Source organism: Olea europaea, chromosome 6 (genome assembly GCF_002742605.1).
Source record: "Olea europaea var. sylvestris chromosome 6, O_europaea_v1, whole genome shotgun sequence".
NCBI classification, from domain to species: Eukaryota; Viridiplantae; Streptophyta; class Magnoliopsida; order Lamiales; family Oleaceae; genus Olea; species Olea europaea.
The window spans coordinates 2,916,784-2,941,198 of record NC_036242.1 but is presented as its reverse complement, the minus strand read 5'-3'; the positions used below and the strand labels follow the sequence as shown (position 1 = coordinate 2,941,198).

Here is a 24,415-nt window from a genome sequence, read left to right as displayed (position 1 = left end):
GTCACATTCTTATTTAGTAAATTTTATTTAATTACTATAATTGGTTTTTGATGATGGTTTATGTTCAAATATTATATCATGTGTTTTGAAATGATGACAAAATATTTTGTCTCATTTTTGTATTTGTTGTACATTTGTTTATTTAAAAATTTGAAAGGTAAATATTTTTTTTTATGTCTTCTTAACATGCTTTTTTTTTTAAATGAAAATCATTATTATCGACCAAATGTACTAATTCATTGAATGTTGAAAATGAGAATATAAGAGCAACAATGAGAAAAGGTTGGCGACCTTTAGCGCAATTGAAATTGATGTAACAAAAGAAAGATTAATTATATTCACATCAATTTTTATTAACTGTACTATATTAAGACCTAACCTATACTATCTACAGAGTATAGGTATGTCAATTGAACCGAACCGCTCCCGCTCGACTCGTAAAAAAAGGATCGTGGGCGGCTCGGGCTCGTGAAATCACGAGCGCGAGCACGAGCTGAGCGGGCTCACCAGTTAGACGAGCTGGGCTCGTGGCTCGTCGAGCCAGTGACCAAAATGGTCACAAGGTCACTTTTCAGTGACCGTTCTGGTCACTGAATTTGACCAGAATGGTCACTGAATTTTATTTTATTTCCCCTGACCCCCCCTTTTTTACTATAAATACCTCCTTTCCCCAAAGATTTTTTTCATATTAATTGCTCTTCCAAGATTACAATCCTCTCAACTTTCTTTTATTATATCAATTATCGAGTTTTTACTCTCTTGTACTCCAAAATATACAATATCAATTCAATTTTTACAGTTTATTAGTTACGATTTCAATTCATCTAATTCTCAATTCTCACAGTCTCACTACATTTATATTCATCTAGTCAAGATTTCATCATAAACAATCACAGAAATGGATCAACGTTCATTTGTTGAGAGCTTGTTCGATACAGAATGTGAGTCACTGCCACATCATGGAGAATCGCCTAAGACGCCGCAAAGTCAATTTTCAAATGAATTTGTCGGTCTAAATAACATACTGATACCTGAAAATGTTCACATTCACGGTCAGGGAAGCAACACTCCAATTGATTTGGATGATATTAACGTTCCCGAAGCGGAATATAGAGATGAAGATCAACAATTAAATATCCCAGATGCGAGGGGAAAGCGAAAGGCCAAAAAACAAGCAAAATGTTGGGATCGCTTTAAGTTGATTTCAACGGGAAAAGTCGTTGATGGCCTTGCAGAATCTAAAGCAGTATGTAAATACTATCAACAAAGATTGGCATGACAAAAAGGAATTGGTACCCCTCATATCAACCGCCACTACAAATCATGTGCAGCCAGACATGGACTTCTTCCAACTAGTCAAACACAATTACAATTTGGCGATCCAGGCGCCAGTTCTACAACTTCACCCCTATCCACGTGGGTGTATTCGGAGGATGATACTCGAACCGGAATGGTGAAATTTGTTGCCGCCACTGAGTTACCTCTGACTATTGCAGACAACCAACACTTCGTCTCGTTCGTGAAAGAATATCTACAACCGAGGTACATTGGGGTAAGTCGAAACAATTTTCGTGCCGATACAATAAATTATTTCAATAATTCAAAACAACAATTAATTATGGATTTGCAACAATTTGGGGGTGTTATATCCTTAACTTCTGATATATGGGAAGGGGTTAATAAAAGAACATATATAGCTGCAACTGCACATTATATAGATCCACTTTAGTGCATGCATAAGAAAATTATTGCTTTTAGAATTATTGAATTTTCTCACAATGCTAATAATATATATAATGCTATTATCAGTATTGTTAGAGAATATCATTGTGAGACTAAAATTCGATCTTTTACTTTTTACAATGCTAGTGTTAATAAGGTAGTCGTCGATAAATTGTGTAGGACACTTCAACCTGATTTTGGTGGGTATTTGTTTCATTTTCGTTGTGTGTATCATATCTTGAATTAAATTGTACAAGATGATTTAAAATATATAAATGATGAATTTCAAAGGATTAGGAATGCATTAGTATATATTACAATCTCTCCTAGTAGAAAACAAGCATTTGAAAATTTTTGTGCTGAACTAGGGGTGATGACTACTAAAACATTTGTTAGCGACGTATGTCATAGATGGAACTTTACATACTTGCTATTAAAATCATGTGAAGGTTTCGAAAATTTAATAACTGACTTTTATAACAATAGACATGTTAGAAGTGATAACGATGATATGTTAAATGGATCCGATTGGATTTTAGTTTTGAAAGTTAAATGATTTTTGACATCTTTTTATGAGACCACAAAGATTTTATCCGACGTTTATTATCCCACAAGTTGTATGGTGTTTGAACGCCTTTATATAATTGCAAGAATATTCCATAAATATAAAAATGATCCTACTTTTAGTGAAATTTTAATTGTTATGGAATTAAAGTTTAAAAAATATTGGGAAGAACTGTCAATGTTATTTTATTTAATTTTAATCGTTAAATTTAATTTTCTTTAAAAAATTGCACACGTTACAACAAGTTGTTTGTGTACAATTTTTAACTCCGCCTACTTAAAATTGATGTAGCAGGTCCCAAACCCGGATAAAGGAGGATGGTTTATATTTTATTAACTTTAAAAAGAAATAAAAAAGAAATATTTTTTGTAAATGTATTTCAAAAAATAATTCGTTTTCATTATATAAATATTTTATAATTTATAAAAAGTATTACAAATTACAATATGATATAAATAAAAAAAAATAAAAACTTGTTTTCGTTAAATTATTTGTATTTTTTAACACTTTCTATTTTTAAAACTCTATTCTTTATTAACTTTAAAAAGAAATCAAAAATATATATTTTTTGTAAATGTATTTCAAAAAATAATTCGTTTTCATTAAATAAATATTTTATACTTTATAAAAAGTATTACAAATTACAATATGATATAAACAAAAAAAATAAAAACTTGTTTTCGTTAAATTATTTGTATTTTTTAACACTTTTTATTTTTTAACACATTTTATTTTAAAACTCTATTCTTTATTGTAAAAAAAAAAAAAAAATAGGCGAGCCCACGAGCTGAGCTCGGCTCGTCACGAGCACGAGCTGAGCTCGTGGCATTAAGGTCGGCTCGGCCCATTGCCAACCCTAACAGAGTATGAACTTTTTTCATTCCCATATCCGTATCTTAGTTCAACCATAGATTTTATTGCAATAAAGCTCCTCAACTTTTGCTCGTTTTCTCATTTCTATTGCCTTTTTTTTTTCCAGTTCCTATCTTATTATTAATTTTCAATTAATTAGCTCATTTGCCTCTTATGACAATTTTAACCAAATATTTTGTTAGTATGTGAAAATATTTTGCCGAATTTTTGTTTTATTATTTATCTTTTTTACATAATAATCCGAGGGACAAATAAGCCATTTAACTTCCCTTAGTAGACCTTTGATCATTCTCAAAGATTAAACGTGCTAATTATTAAAGGGGCTAATTTTTCAAACGATCACTGAACTTACGTGAAAATTACAAAATTGTCACTGAAGTTTAAAACTTTTAGTAACAGTCACTTACTTTTCAGGGCGCTTTCAGAAACGATCACTGAAGTTTAAAAACTTTTAGAAATGGTCACTAGAGTTTAAAAATATTTTTTTCAATTTTTTGTGTTACTTCTGCAGTAACTTTTCAACCACTTCCGACCATCGATACCGTCGAATTTTGATATCGTTCAAAAATTCACAATTTCCTCTTCAATTACAACCCAAAATATCCCCGTAACTCCAAGGGATTTGATCGAAAAATCCTAGCAAAAGTCGCCCGAAAACTAGATTTTCAGATATTTTAGGCGACTTTTAAGACGATTTTTCGACGATTTTAGACCACCAAGACCGTCAAATTTTGATATCGTTGGAAAGCTCACAATGTTCTCTTCAATTATCATCCAAAATCTCCTCCCAAACTCTAAAGGATTTGGCCTGAATAAACCTACAAATTCGGCTACCTGAAATGCGAAAATTTGGACATATTTTTTTAGTTTTCTAGGAGAATTTTGTGACAACTTTCCAACAACTTCCAACCACGAAGACGGCCAGATTTTGATACCGTTGGAAAGCCCACGATTTTCTCTTCAATTTCCACACAAAATTTTCCCATAAGTCCAAAGGATTTGGCAGGTATGCATCCCCAATCTGGGCAGATTTTTACCTTTTTGGGTAGCCGACTTTGTGAGTTTATTTCGGCCGAATCCTTTGGAATTTGGGGGAGATTTTGGATGTTAATTGAAGAGGACATTGTAGGCTCTCCAACGGTATCAAAATCTGACGATCTTGGAGGTCGAAAATTGTCCAAAAATCTCCACAAAAATCATCCAAAAAATCTGAAAATCTCAAATCCCTTTGAGTTACGGGGAGATTTCGGGTAGTAATTGAAGAGGACATTGTGACTTTCCAACAGTATCAAAATTCGACAGTATCGATGGTCGAAAAGTTGCCGCAAAGGTATCCCAAAAACTGAAAAATTGTTAAACTTCAATGACTATTTCAGCAAGTTTTTAAATTTCAATGACTGTTTCTGAAAGTTTTTAAACTTCAATGACCGTTTCTGCAAGTTTTTAAACTTCAGTGATCGTTTTGTAATTTTTGCATAAGTTCATTGACCGTTTGTGAAATTAACCCTTATTAAAGTGTTGAGGATAAAGATACGACGAACAAAGTTACGGATAAAAGTGAGAAAATGAACAAAAGCTGAGGGTCTTCATTATAATTAAAATAAGGTGCAATTAAAAGAAATTATGGCCTGAATATAATTTTCGAAAGAAAATAATGGCAACAATATAACAATCCTCTACAAAACCTAGTTAAAAGCGCATTAAAAAAAGGCCATCGCGGCAAACTTAGTGGTGCAAAAGATAGGAGTGAGGTAGTCTTAGCCTTGTTGGCAGCCGTAGTGTGAGAGTTCGATTCATGAGATATGAAATTGGACTCTTTGTGGGTATTAGTGTACTGGCAAGCTCTTATTCTCTGGCCTGCTAGGGCACATCCCACAATTTACCTCCCTCAAAATGTTTCAAGGACAAGGCGGTGGAGACCCTCGAGTTTGGAGTTCAACCTTTTTAAAAGTGCATTAAAAAGACAAGATTGCACTTATAACGATGATCTTCGCATACTAATCATAGTAAAAATAAGGAAAAAAAAATCTATTTTTCATTCATTCTTTTATAACGATGATCTTCGCATACTAATCACTTTGCTAACTTCAATTTCTTATTTTTGGGATCCTCTCCTTAGGGATTGGCTAACAACATCTGATGTGCACTACATTTGAAGGCTCGAAAGTCTCTTTTGTCCATTGCCACCTGATGAAACCCATGGAAATTCTTTCAAAATGAAGAGGTTGATTGATGGTCCCATACAACTCCTCACCACTTACCATCTTTATGTAAATGTTAGTGCAAAGGTGGACTGTCGCTAGTAGCTATAACCATGCGGTGCGCTATTGATTGTCTATTTTTATAAATTGTAAGGGAAATCTTGTCTTTTCATGCTCGTTTAAATGGGTTTTGGATGGGATCTGTCAAGATAGTTGAATCCACTAGTTAATGAAAGATCGAGGTTAAAAAGTTATCAAATTAGAAAGACAATCATTAAAAGATATTAGTGAATATCTCTTAGAAGATGTACTCATGAACAAAAACGCTACATCTCTATTTGATTTAGATAAAAATAAATTTTTTAGAAAATTTTGATAAAAATGGATGGATTGCATAGTTGAAAAGTTGTAGATCTCATAAAATGTATGATCAAAATTTATTGTTGACTTGAGATGTCTTTTAATCAGCTTTTTTAGTTGAATTAAACTTTTTTTTTAATCATATAAGATCCATATTTTTTTCACGAATACATTTCATCTATTTTTATTAAAGTATATTGAAAATCTGATTTTAATCCTAACTAAATAGTTGCTAAATATGGTTATTTATTTTAATAAAATTTGTGGCCATTATTCACTGGAGTGTCAGTAAAGGAGCAACAATTATTGACTAGATTCTATTAAAAAGACCAATGTACCGTTTCGCATTTAATTCTCTATACCACAAATAGGGGCATTTCTGACTTTGGCTCATTGTTGAGTCAAGAATGACTGCACACATGGAACCCACCTTCATGTCCAACGTCTGAAAAAATAAATCTACACAAAATTGCTGTCAGACTACTGTCTTAGCCTCTTATTAAATTTTATTTTATTTTTAATCATACAATCTTTCATAAAATAATATTACACGTAAATCGAAAATTTTTTCTTTCTTTTTAATTACTTATTTTTCAAAAAATACAATTTCACCAATTTTCACTTCAAAAAATGGGGGCGAGAACTTAGTTATACAAAATCACTAGTGTCTTTTATTGTAAAGTTGACGGTTATTGTCTACAATGATGAAGATGTGGCCGTCTAAATGAATCTGTAATCTTTGCCAACTTTGTGAGTTTATCAAAAATACTTGTAGGTTGTTTGTCAAAATTTATAATTACTTATAATCTAGTTAACTTCTATTTTTTCACACATTTCATGAAATTCACTACGTTATCTACTTTAAATTATACATTTTTTGGGACCTACTATGTATAAACAATTATGAGGAATGACATGGTTCAAAACATACATGAATTTAGTAATACGTATTTGATGCATATTTTTAACGGAATTTGGTAGTTTGAGATTGAGGGATTGTAACAAAATATTAAAATGGAAAATTCAATTAATTTCCTTGACACGACCTGAGAAATACGTTTCACCATTTCAATTTAGCACGTAAATGACTATTTCAGGTTTAAACATTGACAAAATTGCTAGATGGGTTGGAAGTCAAAAAGTTGAAAATCCCATTACCTATTTTTCTGTCAATCAACTCTTCACTTATTTTTTATGGTGGGGGCTATAGTAGAGACATTTCACTATTTTTCTAGAAAGTTAGAAGACAAGTATGCATATGCAAAGTGACTTTTCACCACAGTTTCCTCTTTAATACCTCTATATATTCATGTACACAGGCGTATAGGGAGACTTGTGCTAGAGCAGTGATTTTAGGTGGACATGGAGGTTCTGTACTGCACAATTTATATGTGTTGTGCTTCTGTTTTGCTGTTATACACATTGAGGATTCTAAACTGGATCTGGTTTAGGCCTATGAAGGTGGAAAAATGCCTGCGACGACAAGGTTTGAACGGAAACTCCTATCGATTCCTTTATGGCGATCTGAAAGATTTGATGAGTACGGTCCACAAGGCCAAATCAAAGCCAATCAATATCTCAGATGATATCAAGCCAAGAATCATACCCTTATACCTCAAGACACTGCAGGAATATGGTATATTTTATTAAATTTTAGTTCTTGTTATTTTAGAGAAAAGAAAGTAGAGGAGAAAATAGGGTTGACACAATCCGATCCAGTTCTAATGAGAATCGAATTGGACTTCAAACTTTCGGGTATTTAGTAAGTGAAAAACGTTGGGTCCAAATTTCACCATGGAGCTGGTCGGGTTTGGCTCCATTCAATTCAATTTGGTTCGATTTAGTTTCATTCAATTTTCGGGTCTCGTTCTATAAATAATTTTTTTTAATATTTACAAAGCTACATTAATTTAGCTAATGATCTGTTCAATCTTAGCCTCCATTTGAGTCCCATTATTTGTATATTATAATGAGATGAATAGTATTTTTTTTGAAAAATGAGTAATTGAAATTTTTTTGATTTACGTGTAATATTATTTTATTGAAAATTATGTAGTTAAAAGTAGGAGAGAAAAATTTAATTTAATGTAATGATAAATAATGGGGCTCAAATGAGAACATAATTCTTACAAAATAACGTAATTTAATCTTATGTGCCTTTTGTGTATCTCTTTACAGAGTTCTTCATAAATTTGTTTGTTAAAGTTATAGCAAAAAAAAAAAAAAAAAGATAGCGAGCTCTCAATAATTAAGAGAGGTGTTGTCGAGATTCAATTCAATTTTTCCAAAACGATGAAAACGGCACTATGATAAAATAATAGATTTGAGTAAAATTTATGTCAGTTTGATTAAGTTGACTTTAATTGAAAATTAGATATAGGAAAAATCATATTTTTGAATTTGAGTTAAATTAACTAGTTAGCAAATTTATTTAAAAATAATAATTTGATTTATTTAAAATAAATTAATTTAAAAAATTAGAGAGATTCAGTTCTTATTCGGTTCTTAATCTAAAACAGAGAATCGAACCAAAACCGTTGGTTCTGATACCTGTTAGGGTATTTAATTTAATAAGAACTGCTCAATTCAGTTTGGTTCGAGTTCAATGTAGTTGGTTTGATTCGGGAGTTTTGTCCAACCCTAGGAGAAACTAGTTTAGCCTAGTTGAACTTCTAGCATGACTGGAAATTCTATAACACAATTTGCTACAAACTTATTCAAACGGTATTGTAATATTGTTTTTTACCCACAACATGTTCGAATAAGTTGGTTTCCGACTTGGCTAAGGCCTTTGACGGATTGTATCAAGCGGTAAAAAGACCTTTTAACTTTGATAGTTTTCTGGGGGCAGCGCAGAGCTTCTTTTACTTCTTGATTTATCTCCTCCTTTACATCTACTTATCATTCACTTCTCTTATCTAAATCCGTAGGTAGAGATCAATTTCTTTTGTGACAGTCTCGTACCATTTTTCCTAAATATGCTATCTCTTTTGAAAATTTTGATTTAATTTTATTCTTGTTGCCGTAACATGCAGGTACCAACTCCTTCATATGGCTTGGACCAAGACCATCAGTTATAATTACGGAACCAGAGCTCGCAAAGGAGGTCCTAACTAAGAATTATATATTCCAGAAGCCACAAATCATGAATCCACTGGCCAAGATGATTTCACAAGGAGTGGCGACCTATGACGGAGATAAGTGGACCAAGCACAGAAAAATCATCAACCCTGCTTTCCATTTTGAGAAGTTAAAGGTTTTTGCTATCTTGTACAAAGTACTTAAATGTTATCCACAACTTATTTCTGATGATATTGCTTGTCGCCCATGCTTTCTTCAGCTTATGATGCCAGCTTTTTATTTGAGCTGTGGCGAGATTTTGGGCAAATGGGAACATAGTCTGTCTCCTGGAGAATCACGCGAATTGGACGTGTGGCCTTATCTACAAAAGTTATCTAGTGATGCAATATCAAGAACGTCATTTGGTAGTAGCTACCAAGAAGGAAGAAGGATATTTGAACTTCAGAGAGAACAGGCTGAACACCTCCTCAAGGCTGTTCGGTCGATCTATATTCCTGGATGGAGGTAACATAATATGTTTCTACCTTATGAAATTAATACATAATTTCGACTCATCATTTTTTCTCCCAAAGATGATTAGTCAGAAGAACAAAAGAATGAAGAGATATTCCTTGTGTACAGGTTTGTGCCGACTAAGATGAACAAAAGAATGAAGAAAAATGAAAAAGACATTCAAGCATCAATTAGGGATATAATCGATAGACGGGTGGAGGCAATGAAGTCAGGGGAAACACATAATGATGACTTATTAGGCATATTGTTGGAATCCAATTTCAAAGAAATCGAACAACACGGAAACAAGAGTTCTGGAATGAGCATAGACGAAGTTGTCGAAGAATGCAAGCTGTTCTATTTAGCTGGTCAGGAGACCACTTCTACGTTGCTTGTCTGGACATTGGTTTTATTGAGTACACATTCAGATTGGCAGATACGTGCTAGAGAAGAGGTTTTGCACGTATTTGGTAGCAAAAAGCCTGATTTCGATGGGTTAAATCACTTGAAAATTGTAAGTAATTTTCATTACTATGATGGAAACACTCTTTATAGCCGATTACGCTCTCGAAAAATGAATAGATGAATTAATCGGTTAAAACTTGCTGATCCGTGGCATAGTATATGAGTGTGTATAATTTTTTAACTTAGCTAAGCCAAATGAAGATATGTGACTTTCCTTGTACCTGTTTATAACTCTTACGAGATCTTCTTCACAGGTTACCATGGTTTTACATGAGGTCCTGAGATTGTATCCACCACTAGTTACTCTTAGTCGTATAGTTCATGAAGAAACGAGACTGGGGAAACTATTGCTCCCGGCCGGGACTCACATTTCACTGCAAACAGTCTTATTACATCATGACCGCGAAATTTGGGGAGAGGACGCAATGGAGTTCAAACCAGAGAGATTTAGTGAAGGAATATCAAAGGCACAGAAGAAACAAGGTTCATATTTCCCATTTGGGTGGGGACCTCGAATATGTATTGGACAAACTTTCGCCATGATAGAGGCAAAAATGGCGATGGCCATGATTCTACAACGCTTCTCTTTTGGGCTCTCACCATCCTATACTCATGCTCCTCACTCGATTTTAACTCTTCAACCTCAGCACGGGGCTCACCTAATTCTACACAGGATATAGCCAGCACAAGTCACGAATATGATCAAGCGTATCAAGCATGTAATACAGTCATTTGCATAGCCCCCTATTTCTTATGATTTCTAAGTTTATAATAGTTAAAATTTCAATGGCTTCTAGTAAGACTTATCTCTCTCTATACACTATATTGGGCTATGAAGCATAGACTCCTAATAATGTCGTGACATATGTTGTATCATGTCGGTCATCGACACTCATCGAACTCTATAAGACATGTATCGGCCCTAAATTTCGCGTGTCATATTTTTCACATGGTTTTTAAATTTCCATCACTTGAAGGATACAACAGAAATAAAAAATAGTAACACAGTATTGGTTTTATTATAACTAGATTAAGATACAAAATATAAATGAAATTTTTAAGTATTTAAATTTAATTCTATTCTGGACTAAAGATATGGGAGTTTCTATTTGAATAAATGATAGTTATTGGAAGAGTCTTATGCTCCAGACAATACAACATATAGGAATTTAATTTCTTCTCCTTTCTTAATATTGTTTAGTGTTATTTAGTGTGCCATAACTAACATGCATTCTGATGTATAGATTTTTTATTTAGAAATTGATTTAGAGTACAGAAATTAATATTACTAACCTTTGGTAAACCAACGCAATGAAAAATAAAAAATATAAAAAAAATATAAAAAAAATAGGCTTTTTCTTGAAAAGACCAAACTCCCGTTGAAACCATGTACGCGCGCGCGCGCACACACACAACATTTCTCCCTAAGGATGGAGATCACAACTTGATTTTAGAAGACAAACAAGAACAATGAAATATCGGTGCTAGTTAGGTGAATTTTAAGAACTTGTTGCATAAATTGTAATTGGAGATAAACCGAAGTTCGCCAGATTTCTTTGTTGCAATTCAGAAATTCACATTAAATCATGAACATCACCTTCCATATCACATCCACACAACCTAGTGAACTGTCCGAGCTTGAAAATCATCTGCACTTGACTGGGAATTTGATGAAACAGCTTGATAATAGGCTGAAATGTTATGGAAATAGGTTGAACTAACCTGAAAACAAGCTGAAACAGTCTAAGATATAGTGGGGCAAAAAAGGGCAAAAAAAAAGAAAAAAGAAAAAAAAAGGAAAGAAAAAGAAAAAAGGACAAATCTATTTGCTGACGATTAGAATTCCAACAAATCTTAATTTTTGAATTTATGTGTAATATTATTTTATTAAGAGAATGTACGGTAGAAAGAGAAAAATAAATTAAAATTTAATAGAGGCCAAATAGGGGCTAATACAACTATATAACAAAGGAATGCAACATCATGCCCTAACATTCTCCTATATTTATGCTAATGAGTCCAACTCAAATAAATGACTACCAATTAATTATTAATTTTTTCCACGGTAAAAATAAATAATAAGGGAAATTCAACGATGTGGGAGAAAGTTTTAAAAAGGAATTCATCGAAGAGTGAAGCTTTTCCTACTTTGAAGGGTTGGAGACAACCGCAGCTTTGCTTGTGTGATATTGAGTACGAACTTCGATTGGAAAATGAGATTTCGACTGAGAATACCATAACTGCAAAATATGGGACGGTGATGCATTCAACCCTGAGAGGTTCAGTGAAGGATTTTCAAAGGCAAACACCAGCTCTAGTATTTCCATTTGGTTGGGAGACTCGAAGTGCATTGCATTGAGTTTCGCAATGTTAGAAGCAAATATTGCACCTACTATGATCCCGAGTTACTCTTTTGAACTTTCTCCCTCTAATCTATTAAGATTATGATGTCCAACTTTAAAAATTAACTGACTTTGTGGTTGAAAAGTAACAGGAGCACAGGGGATAGTGTTCAATATGTTAACTGACTGTGTAAGCTTTTGACATTTTCGTTTTGAGTAGTGTTATAACTTAAAATACCATATATGTAGTAGCATGAAAAATAAGGGACCGAGTAATCTAGACATACATGTTAGATAGTCGAGACAAGGTTATTGATTGCACTAATGATGTGATTACGAGATTGCTTATATGGACGTTTTGGCCTAACTTGATTGTTGTCGAGCCAAACTGTGTCTATGTCGTGTTGAAGACAATTAGCCATGTTCACTAGCTCTAAACAATGTTTACTCTATTGCAAAATGGCATCTCCAAGAATCCCATGACAAGACACGATTTATCAAAAAGTAGGATGATAAGTGTATTTTATATACTTATTTAGGCCTTTAAAATTGAGCATTTGTCGAGAAATTGGATGAAACAAGGCTTAATCCTATGTATATATTGTTTGTAGGTAACAATCGATGAAAGATGTGGATAAAAGGAGAATAAGCGAGAAAAAGGGCTACTTTGCATCAAATATAAGTTGGAGGACTAAAATGCAACAATTCAAATGCTAACCACAAATGAAAAATGAATATTCGAGACGCAAGAACTCCATTAGAATGAAGAATAGACAAATGGTACAAGAATAGAGTGAAGAAAGACTAAAAAAGACATTGGAGAAAGTTCAGGGATCAAGTTACAAATTTGGCCCCAAAAACAACCCAAGGGGTATGCCTCAAGGCCAAAACGGGGTGCTTGAGACACCCCAAATCACTAAGGCACGCACCCTAAATACACTAGGTGAGCGCCCCAAGGCTAAATGGAAAAAAATTCGGGTTTCCTTACTTTATTTTGGTATGGAGTCTTTTGGGGACCATATAAATAGGAGAGCTCGTCCAAAGCTAGGATTTTTCATCTTGCAAGCCGACTTTGAGGAGAAATAGAGAGAAATACATTGAAGAACTAAGATTTCATCCCTTAGATCCGAAGTTGAAGGCATAAATTGAAGAAATCTAGATTATCTTCATATCTTAATGATTTGGGTGATAACTTTCTTTTATTTTTCGTGTATTTCTTACATCACTATGCAAGGCTAAATTTCTTTTTATTGGATGGATGACAAAACTAATTGATCCTTAGCTTTTAATTCAAAACCTTGTGTTTTTATCTTAATTTTTGCATTATGATTCCACTAATATGCATATTTCTATTGTTTTAATATTTGCGCATCATTAGGACAATAATTTGCTTATTCGTTATGTTGGAAAACTCACGGTAAGTAGAACACTGTTATTGGAACACATGGACAATGAATGTTAGGAATAATATTTGTGGCGTGTGCAATCATGTGTAATAATCCTACATGTCAATGCGTGTTTGTCATAGAAATTTGAACTAGGAATATGATCGTCTCATGATAATCATAGGTTTATTATATATTAGAAAAGAATAATAAATAAAAGTGAAATTATCGATCGTTACAATTGCATGAGTTGAGATAAATATCACGAGTTGAGAATTACAATTAAGAATTGATCAGTGGCGTCGAAAATCCAATACATTTACTTATTTGAATTTTAAAACAAATTCTCGTTAATTTTACAATTTTTAGTTACAGAACTTAATTAGTTTTTCAAACAAAAATTAACTTTTGGTTATTGATACGAATTTAATTATATCAAATACACTAGAATTAGACTGTATTCCCTGTTGGACGATAACTCTTTCATCATAATTATTACTTGTACAACGAGCTCGTACACTTGTGAAATTTTGACGAACGTAGGACGGCTGTGTTTTGTAGCAATTGGGTGATGGCTCAATCTCGTGCCTATAACCCTCTTGTCTCTCTAAAATACCTATGAAATGTCATTCGTTGAAAGATCTCTCTAATAACAAAAATGCTGGTCTGCTAGACTGATTTTATCAAGCTCTGTACAGGTACTCACAATGAAATGGGCACCACGTGGGACCCTCATGTAATAAAAATTGCTAATCCACCTCATTGTGAGGTGCCTATACAAAGTCTGATAGGCTCTGCTAGTGTGACATCCTCTCTCTAATAATATATACTCATGCACAAAAATACTGTACTACATTTAAATACTCTTATATTCTATACAAGGATGAAGTCAGGATTGGACCAAAAATTCTTTCATGCTAAGCTAATATGTGAAAAGGAAAAAATTCCACATAAATTTTTATTTTTATATTATAAAAAATATTTTTGGAAAAATGAATTGGGTCTGGCTCGCCAGGGCCAGCCAGGCCTTAAATCCACGCTTGATTCTATATACTCTCAATATTCAAGGCTAACTCGATGTTCGAAGTTGAATCAGTCATCACATCCTTGTTCGACTTGCAATTATATTTTTTTTTTAAAAAAAGAAAAAAAAAAGAAGAAGAAATGAAATTTTCATTCAATAATAGGGAGTCATATGCACACGCCAATAGGATAAAGCAAGTCAAAGTTCATGTTTGTCAAATCTTATAAAATAATTGCTTATTATGTCGGTCGAACTCTATTTTTATTCACATTTTGTATGACGGAACTTTTTTCTACTTTAAATCACAAATTTCTTTGTATATACTCTCAATATTCAAGGCTAACTCGATGTTCGAAGTTGAATCAGTCATCACATCCTTGTTCGACTTGCAATTATATTTTTAAAAAAAAAAAAAGAAAAAAAAAAGAAGAAGAAATGAAATTTTCATTCAATAATAGGGAGTCATATGCACACGCCAATAGGATAAACCAAGTCAAAGTTCATGTTTGTCAAATCTTATAAAATAATTGCTTATTATGTCGGTCAAACTCTATTTTTATTCACATTTTGTATGATGGAACTTTTTTCTACTTTAAATCACAAATTTCTTTGGACTCACTTCTTATAAGCAATTATAAACTTTGACAAACATGCACGAGTAATTAACATTGCTGGCTGAGTGTTTTTACATGCGTCATGGCATAACTCACCTTTTTTGGACGTTTTCTTGACTGAAATAGCAAATGTACATATTCAAGTATTATGGAACTGTCAGCATCCTGTAATTATTTACAGCCATGATCTATAACTGAAGTCTTCTAAATGATGAAAACCAAAGAAATTGAAAAGATTTCATTTTTTAATTTTTATGCATAACAAGAAGTTTCAGTAGGCATGGAGATTTCGTACCACTCAATTGGTCTGTGTTGTGCTTTTGTGTTACTGATATACACATGGAGGTTGCTGAATTGGGTTTGGTTTACGCCAAAGAAGATGGAAAAGTTGCTGAGAAAGCAAGGTCTCAAAGGAAACTCCTACAGATTCCTCTGTGGTGATTTGAAAGATTTGACAAGTATGATACAAAAAGCCAATTCAAAACCAATCAATCTTTCAGATGATATCAAGCCAAGAGTCATTCCCTTAATCCTCAAAACACTACAGGAATATGGTATATTTTGTTAAATTTTAGATTCTTGTTATTGCCTCGTATATATTTGTATAAAATTCTCGATCATTTTCCCTATAGAAAAGAAAGAAATTTAGCCCATTTTGGCGGAAATTCTATCACCGAATTTGTTTCTTTATTTGAAGGGTTGTAATTTTATTTTACTTTTTGTACCCAACAAGGTCGATTAAGCTAATTTTCCACTAGGCTAGGGCCTTTTGACGGATTGTATCAAAAGATAAAAATAGACCTTTAACTTTCATAGGTCAGGTTTAACTGTTTTTTATTCTATAGTTCTTCAAATGATGAACTCCAAGTAGACAAGAAAGGTATAAATGAATATTTTATATTATAAAAATGTAGAAGCCTTTTGGCTTGTGAGTTTCCCTTCAGGGTACAATTTGCTTTTTGAGTGTAGCATGTAACGGCTCAAAATTGAAGTTTCTCACTCTTGGACCTTGTTTTATCAATACCAAAGCCAAAGGGAGCTACTGTGGCAATTAAAGATGGAGCTTCAAGGCTTATCAGGGTTGTATTCATATTATGTCTTTCTTCAGCCATCAAAAGGATAATAGTATGAGACCTTTTCAGAACGGTGGTTTTACTTTTTGATTTATCTCCATCTTTGTTATCTACTTATTTGTTCTCCTATCTATACTTGAATATGGAAAGATAGAACCATTTCTTTTGTGATTGATCTTGTCCTTTCTTGAGTTGCCAATCATTGACAAGACAGAAACAGAGTGGTTAATACTAATCCAAAGAAATTTGTGTTGATAATTTTCCAAAAGCCTTGTTCAACAAATTGATAGATGCAATTTCTCCAAGACTTCACATAGAACAGCTTAAAAACTGGATTGAATAGCCATTAGAACAAAATAAATGCATGGAATGATTGGGATGCTCAAAAGTTGTGTTCAAACACATACGTACTCATCTAACACATCCACACACATGTATATTCATGTTTTTTTGTCTGTCTTTGCTGCCATCAGCAATTTGATTGACCACAATAAGCATATCAGTCCAATATTAATCTGCGCATAACTTGGAATTGTTTCTCACAGTTCCACTTGTCTGCACTCCAGAAATATATACGAAGATTGCACCACAAAATGATAGAAAAATTGTAAGAGTTACTATTGTAAGATGAATGTAACTTCAATAATGTTTGGATACATATTTTGTTCGTTCAAAGACGTCATCGTACATCCAAAAGTAGTTATATCAAAGGCACAGAGGATTTTTTTTTTAATTTTTTTTTATGTTTTGTTATGATATATAGATTCATTAGTATATGGTTGCCTCAATTAATTACTGACAACTGAATTAGGAGTAATACTTAGAATGGTCCAAGATTCTACATCAAGATTTTGGATTTTGTATGTCCATATATTTTTAATATTTCATGTTAAAGGGAAAAATATTGACTACCATCTGAAGTGTTGTAATTATAAAATTAGATCCTTTTATTTTCTGTCCATTAGGTGCACACATTATAATTTGTATCCAAATACCATTTTCCCTAAATGTACTAATCTCTTGTGAGAAACCTGATTTTATTTTATCCTTGTTCCATTACTTGCAGGTACCAATTCCTTCATATGGCTTGGGCCAAGATCATCGGTTATAGTCACGGATCCGGAACTTGTAAAGGATGTCCTAACTAAAAATTATATATACCAGAAAGCAAAAAACATAAATCCACTGACCAAACTGCTTGCACAAGGATTAGTGAGCTATGATGCAGATAAATGGGACAAACACAGAAAAATTATCAACCCTGCTTTCTATTTGGAGAAGTTGAAGGTTTTCTCTAGCTCAAATGTGAAATTTACTTAAACCCTGATTGGAAGAGATTTTTGAAGAACAGAATTTTCGAATGTTGATTTTTTTGGAGGATGTGTGGTTAAAAAGTAGGGAAAGTTATGAATCCACGTGTAAAATAATTTTATTGAAAGAATGTGTGGTTGAAAATGAGTTTGGAAAAAAAGGAGTTCTAGAAAATGAGGGCCAAACAAGGGCTTAATTTCAAGATTTCTCTGGAACATATTAACAAGCTAACTAGACATGAAACAGAAAATTTATTTGTTTTGGCATTTTCTTAAGAAAAAAAGATTCATTCTAAAAAGATAACTTATCGCTGATGAGATTTCTCTTCATCCTTGCTTTCTACAGCTTATGATTCCAGCTTTTTATTTGAGTTCTGATGATATTTTGAGCAAATGGGAACAGAGTCTGTCTCCTGGAGGATCAGGCGAATTGGATGTGTGGCCTTATCTACGAAATTTAACTAGTGATGCAATATCAAGAACGTCATTTGGTAGTAGCTACCAAGAAGGAAAAAGGATATTTGAACTTCAGAGAGAACAGGCTGAACACTTCACTGAGGCTGCCCAGTCGATCTATATTCCTGGATGGAGGTAACGAAATATGTTTCTGACTAGCATCCAAGAAATATGTGGTTCTACCTTATGAGATTAGTACTTAATTTCCAATCCTCATTTTTTCTCGCCAAAGATGATGTCAGAAGAACCACTTGCATCTGTTTAGTTGGGATTGAGTGGTTCTTGACTTGTCCTGTGAAGTGATACATACCCTGCATATAGGTTTGTGCCGACTAAGAAGAACAAAAGAATGAAGGAAATTGGAAAGGAAGTTCAAGCATCAATCAGAGATATTATAAATAGAAGACTGAAGGCAATGGAAGTGGGCGGAGCACGTAATGATGATTTGCTGGGCATATTGTTGGAATCCAATTTAGAAGAAATCAAACAACGTGGAAACAAGAGTTTTGGAATGAGTATAGATGAGGTCATAGAAGAATGCAAGCTGTTCTATTTTGCTGGACAGGAGACAACTTCTGCATTGCTAGCATGGACGTTGGTTCTATTGAGTACACATTCAAACTGGCAGATACGTGCTAGAGAAGAGGTCTTGCAAGTATTTGGTAGTAAAAAGCCAGATTTTGATGGGTTAAGTCACCTGAAAATCGTAAGCATTTTATTATGCTCTTGAAAATGAATAGGTGAACCAAAAAATAAAGATTAGAATTTGCAGATTGTTGGCCCACTATATACGAATGTCTAGATTTTGAACTCAGAAATGTTAGCCAAATCAATTTACGTGGCTTTATAACTCTTATGAGATCTTCATTGCAGGTTACCATGATTTTATATGAGGTCCTACGACTATATCCACCACTAGTCGCTCTTCGTCGAAGAGTTCACGAAGAAACAAGATTGGGGAAACTATTGCTCCCAGCTGGGACACAGCTTTTACTACAAACAATCTTATTACATCATGACCTCGAAATCTGGGGAGAGGATGCAATGGAGTTCAAACCAGAGAGATTTAGTGAAGGAGTGTCAAAAGCAATGAAGAAACAAGGCTTATATTTTCCATTTGGATGGGGACCTCGGATATGTATTGGACAAACCTTCGCCATAATAGAGGCAAAAATGGTGATGGCCATGATTCTACAACACTTCTCTTTCGAGCTCTCACCATCCTATACTCATGCTCCTCATACGGTTGTAACTCTTCAACCTGAGCACGGGGCTCACCTAATTCTACACAGGATATAGCTTGGACAACTTGCTTATGTCTAGACTATAATAACTGGGGCCGGTATGGCCATGTTATTTTTATGTGTGTGTTTTTGTAACATTTTAAAAATTTAGTGTTAATGGGTTCGATCCATTTCAGAAGGTGGAAAGATTTTCTAAACAATGTATCAAAGAATATTGATGGGCACGGAACGTTGGGATTGGTACGAGGTTCTGGAAAGGGGATGATCAAAGTGTTTGGCCATCCTAGCCTACTCGAGGTCCAGAACCTCGGAATGCATTTCAAGAAACCTGTGAACAGGTGTTGTTCATGGTTCTGCTTTTGCAAGTTACTGTTTCTCAGTCGATAAGTGTGAGGATAAATTATAAAGTTGATTGACGGTTCGTAAACGTTGAAATAGTATCGTCGTCAACTTTGCCAATAATAGTATTGCATACCTTTTGTTACTCATTTATCGAAAAATTGATTGACCTTTTTGGAAAAGGAAATGACATGACAATATTGTTGTCAATGGCAGTAGACTTCTAAGATTGCTGCGTGTGACATATGGGTTTATGTTAAAATCACTCCAAATGATTATGCCGTTTTTTTATATGCTATTATCAACGTTTCAATAGATAAACTAAGGGGGGTGCCCTCAATCTAGAGTTTGATGGATTTTAAAACTCCATATAAATTGAGGTGTCCTCAATTTAGATTAAAATTTAATTCATTAAAATGTAGGTGTCCTCAATCTGGATTTTTAGAAATGCTTATAAATTTAGGTGTCCTCAATATAGGATTTAATAGGTGCTTAAGAAATTTAGGTGTCCTCAATAACTAATTGATTTAAAAGGATTTTATTAATTAGATAGATTTTGATAGATTTTGAAAGATTTCAAGCCATAAATATAAATACCAAAAATCTATAACAATTTTATCTCAAACCTAAAAATTTCACAACTTTTCTCATCTCTCTACATATCTCTCTCTCCCTCTCCCTCTCTCCCTCCCCCCTCTCCAATGTGAATAATTTTTCTTCTTCTCCCTCTAATTTTCGACAATTCTGATTTTTTCTTATTGAAAAGATACTGCTGATTTTTTTCTTCTCCCTCTCTCACGTTTTGTTGAATATGTGGGTAAAACCATTTTTTTCAAAAATTTGTAATGATTCATTACATAATATTTATGAACTAAACGTAAAGTCGTGATAATCTTGAAAAGATGAACTCTCCATTTTTCTTGAATCCTATTGTGTCTGGATTTTGAATAAGCCATGATTCGAGCAGATAAAAAAATTGTAGAAATTTTAGTTAAATCCACTAAAATCTATAAAATCCATGAAAATCTATTGAAATCTACAAAATAAAAATTCATTCAAATCTTATGAAATCTGTTAAATTCTATAAATACCATACAATCCATGGAAATTTATAAATATTAAGAAATCTATTAAACTTTGAATTGAGGACACCCTCGTAAGTTGATCTATGAGAAATCTTAGTCCAAGTACCATAGGCAGAGTATTGTGATTTGTTGAATTTTCTAGATTGTTAATTGCACGTTGCTTAATACCCTATTAAAGTAAAGGGTATGGGGACGACGCCGAAATCTGGATTTATATAGTATTTATATTCAAAATCAACTAGTATGTTTTACTTTTAATAGGGTGGTGGTTTCGCGGAAATCCTCTTCGCATCTTGTGTACTGGAAGATCAATGATTGAATAAAAAATTGTAGCTTTAAATAAGTATAGAAAGAAGCACGTGGCTTCGAATTCCGATTAATAAGGATTTATTAGTTGGTAAACATTTTGTGCCTTGTAGAAGAATTAATTTTGATAGCTAGCTACAACTTGGAAGGCCAAAATGCGATAGATAATGGCAAGTCTAAGACATGAGCATCAAAGACTGGCAATATTATATGCTTTCTATGGTAATAGCGTTAAGTCAAGAGATAATATATGAGGATCTGCTTACTAAAGGCCTGACTAGAGAGCTTGTAGAAAGTTCATCAATCAGAATGTGCTAAAGCCTGTATGTTAGTTAAAAGTCATCAAAAAAACTACTCAATTTAACAAATTAGAGATCCCAATATCTAAGTTCAATGAGACATTTGTGAGTGAGAAGCAGCCATTTCTATGACAATTCTATACACTGAATTCTCTAAAAATTAAAATAAAAAAATAAAAATAAAAATAAAAATAAAATAAAACTCATGAATTCAGATGGTGTCCAAAGTCAGAATGGACACAAACGTAACAACGAACTCTGTTCATAGGAATTATCATGTGATTTGTATAATATTTGTTTAAAAGTAATTGACAGTCCAAGGCGTTATGTCCACTAATTAATCAACAAAATCTAGGTTCAAAGCAAAAACCTACTCATCTTAAAAATTACACATCACATTATTCTGTTATAATTGTAGTAGATAGCTAGTCTTGTGTATCAGAAATTGCCTTTTGCATATCTGGACTTAGATGGATAGCTGCTGATGAAAATGGGTTACACCACAGATTTGTTACTGATGCCGTGTATCCGTTGGGCTTGATGGGTTTCTTATTCTGTAAGAATAAGATGAAATCTTTTGTTTGGCAAGATCTTGGCACCCAGTGAAGTTTTCGGGGAACTTGCAAGTGCTAAATTGATCTGTGAACGCCCGAGCAAAGTTGGCACCGCTGGTGGCCAGCCTCTTCTTGTCGTTCAGTTTCTATAGGAGCCAAAATTGTTTAATGTTAAACCGTTAAGATCACGTTTGATACATTACAGCGTACAAGTTTTTTGTTCTTTTTGTTGTTTAACTTTATACCATCAATTCTCTAGTATACTAAACATGGCATAAACACATCTAATCAAACTGTATGATTGTTAGCTGACCTTGTTGGCCTTACTCTTTTTTAGGGACGGATTTGGGAGGGGGGGGGGCGGGGCTGTAGCCCCCCCCCCTCTCAGGCCCAACAAATTTTTTCTAAAGGTATTTTTTTGGGTAAAAAATCAGTTTTTTTATGTGTAAATTTTTTTTCCACGTAGCAGCCCGATTTGAAATTTTATATCTCGATCTTGAATTCAATCATGGATCCGTCCCTGAAAACATCGAGGTACTGCACACAGAGACCACCAATATGCCTAGCCACCACCTAATCATTTTTTTCAGAAGTACCATATCTTGCCAATAAATTGGAAAAATCTGTTGTATATTCTTTGACCATTCGAGACCTTGATTCAAATTTTGAAGCTGCTGAAGTAATGTTTTCGAGTAAGCGTACGGGAAAAAAATGGCACAAAAGGTTTTCTTTTTTTCTTTTTTCTTTTTTTTCCCACGATTCAGTTTTTGGCTTACCAGCATGCATCCGATTAAACTTGATTTGCTGCCACCACCCAGCCGCTCCAGGGCAACCCTTTGCCACCAATGATGCTTTCATTACCAACGGTCTTATTACATTTGTATTGGACAAATGTTCACCCTGATGCTATGATTCTACTATGTTTTTTTCTTTTGAGCTCTTCCCATCCTATATGTAGCTCCTTACACGGTTATAACTCTTCAACCTATAATGAGAAAAATGAAAAGAGAGAATACTTCATCGACAGAGGTTTCACACTCTGGTTTTACCATTGCTAAAACACTTGGTGGCGAAGTTGTTTTCATGTGTCTAAGCATGGGTAATCTCATTTGGATGTGTTCATTCTTCCAATTAAAATGGCAAATATTAAGGGCTTTTTCTGTCCTATATCTTTAGTTTTTTGTTCTATTTTTTCTACGCCCATCTTCTTTAATTGATCACCTCCCAATATATTACACAAGCAATCTTTTAGAAGACAAAGAACAATACTAGATAGAAAATATTGCAGAAGTTAAAGAATAATTTATATGCATGGAAAGTTTTCATTTTCTTTCTTTAAACAAGAAGTTCATAGACAATCCTCTTTTCATATACAGATGTGTAGAGGGAGACTGAAGTACACAACTTTTTGTACTATATTCAGATTACATCCTATCTCTGAGGATCCTATCTCTATTTTTATCCTATAGTTTTTACAATTATCTTCTTCGAACAGATCTCCTAACCATGTATTGCACAAACATTCTTGTAAATGAAAACGAACAAAATCCATTAGAACCCTCATCTTATTATATTTATAATCATATGCAGAGGTGTGCACTGTGCTTTCGTGTTACTGATGTACGCTTGGAAGGTGATGAAACGGGATTGGTTTAGGCCAACGAAGATGGAAAGAGGATGAGACAACAAGGTCTCAATGGAAACTGGTAACGATTCTATGGCTGTAGATATTAAATTAGTAAAAATAAATAAAAATCAAGGGGGTCAATTTTGAATAATTAGTCTGTCAGTCTATTAAAACCAAAGTCTACTAAAACCCATCCTACATAAAAACGCACATCTTACTTTTTAAAATCCATTAAATATAAATAAAATAATTTCAAATTATGCTTACCAAATTTCTCTATATATAGGACCTAAGGTCCAAGAGAAATCAAAAGTTGAAGTGCATGAGAAAATTACAAGTCCAAGAAAAAGAAGTTCAAGAGAAAATCCATAGGTCAAGAGGAAGGAGAGTAAAAATCTCTCAAATCTATGTTCTGGAAATTTCATGTAAATTTTTTTTTTCTTCAAATCAATCAAGTTCAAGTCAAATCCTGAATATTAAAGTTTTCTTCAAATAAAAAAAAAAGTCCAAAGGCAAGTACAAATACGAGATGAACATATCAAAGTCAAATTCAAGCCTTGAAGTCCATTAAGCAAGTCACATGGACCCTCGTCTCCAACACTTGACCTTTTGATTTTCTCTAGCCGCTCAAATAAAGATGTGACTTTTCACCCATCCGAATTCTGGGTATGCAACAGAAACTCGTGAGAGATAAGATAGACTTAAATTTTCCCAAAGCAAATAGTACGTAAGCTAAAGGCTTGGGCACAAGGGTTCGGTCATTACAAATCGTGTCGCTGCCACTATTGCATAGCCGATTGGCACTGAAGCAGCAGGTGGTGTTGCTACTGTGGAACCCGATGTGGCCAGATGCTGCCCACTGCCCCTGTCCCTCCACTCACACCACCACTCCTTGAAAAAATTGTTCCATTTGTAAGGCTCTCTAGCGAGCCTTTGAGACAGAATCATGAGCAAAAAGGTTAGAAACATCCAGGGATGGATTTGGTTTGGGTGGGGGG

At 33.7% G+C, this 24,415-nt stretch overlaps 2 protein-coding genes across 2 annotated transcripts; both read left to right on the top strand.

Moving 5' to 3' along the window:
• The first annotated feature begins 6,971 nt into the window (after positions 1 to 6,971).
• Positions 6,972 to 10,698, top strand: LOC111395505 (cytochrome P450 CYP72A219-like). Its single transcript, XM_023021522.1, has 5 exons — positions 6,972 to 7,357; positions 8,757 to 8,977; positions 9,062 to 9,306; positions 9,424 to 9,808; positions 10,014 to 10,698. The coding sequence occupies exons 1-5, from the start codon at positions 7,084 to 7,086 to the stop codon at positions 10,437 to 10,439; spliced, it is 1,551 nt and encodes a 516-aa protein (XP_022877290.1). The 5' UTR covers positions 6,972 to 7,083; the 3' UTR covers positions 10,440 to 10,698.
• Positions 10,699 to 15,283: 4,585 nt separating this feature from the next.
• Positions 15,284 to 19,404, top strand: LOC111395504 (cytochrome P450 CYP72A219-like). Its single transcript, XM_023021521.1, has 5 exons — positions 15,284 to 15,678; positions 17,264 to 17,484; positions 17,854 to 18,098; positions 18,285 to 18,669; positions 18,837 to 19,404. The coding sequence occupies exons 1-5, from the start codon at positions 15,405 to 15,407 to the stop codon at positions 19,260 to 19,262; spliced, it is 1,551 nt and encodes a 516-aa protein (XP_022877289.1). The 5' UTR covers positions 15,284 to 15,404; the 3' UTR covers positions 19,263 to 19,404.
• The last annotated feature ends 5,011 nt before the right edge of the window (positions 19,405 to 24,415 follow it).

Coding starts and splice junctions, on each gene's coding strand:
- LOC111395505 (XM_023021522.1), top strand. CDS start 7,084: ATGGAGGTTCTGTACTGCACAATTTATATGTGTTGTGCTTCTGTTTTG. Junction 9,307..9,423: donor ATCTATATTCCTGGATGGAG/GTAACATAATAT, acceptor CCTTGTGTACAG/GTTTGTGCCGACTAAGATGA. Junction 9,809..10,013: donor GGTTAAATCACTTGAAAATT/GTAAGTAATTTT, acceptor TCTTCTTCACAG/GTTACCATGGTTTTACATGA.
- LOC111395504 (XM_023021521.1), top strand. CDS start 15,405: ATGGAGATTTCGTACCACTCAATTGGTCTGTGTTGTGCTTTTGTGTTA. Junction 17,485..17,853: donor TCTATTTGGAGAAGTTGAAG/GTTTTCTCTAGC, acceptor TGCTTTCTACAG/CTTATGATTCCAGCTTTTTA. Junction 18,099..18,284: donor ATCTATATTCCTGGATGGAG/GTAACGAAATAT, acceptor CCCTGCATATAG/GTTTGTGCCGACTAAGAAGA.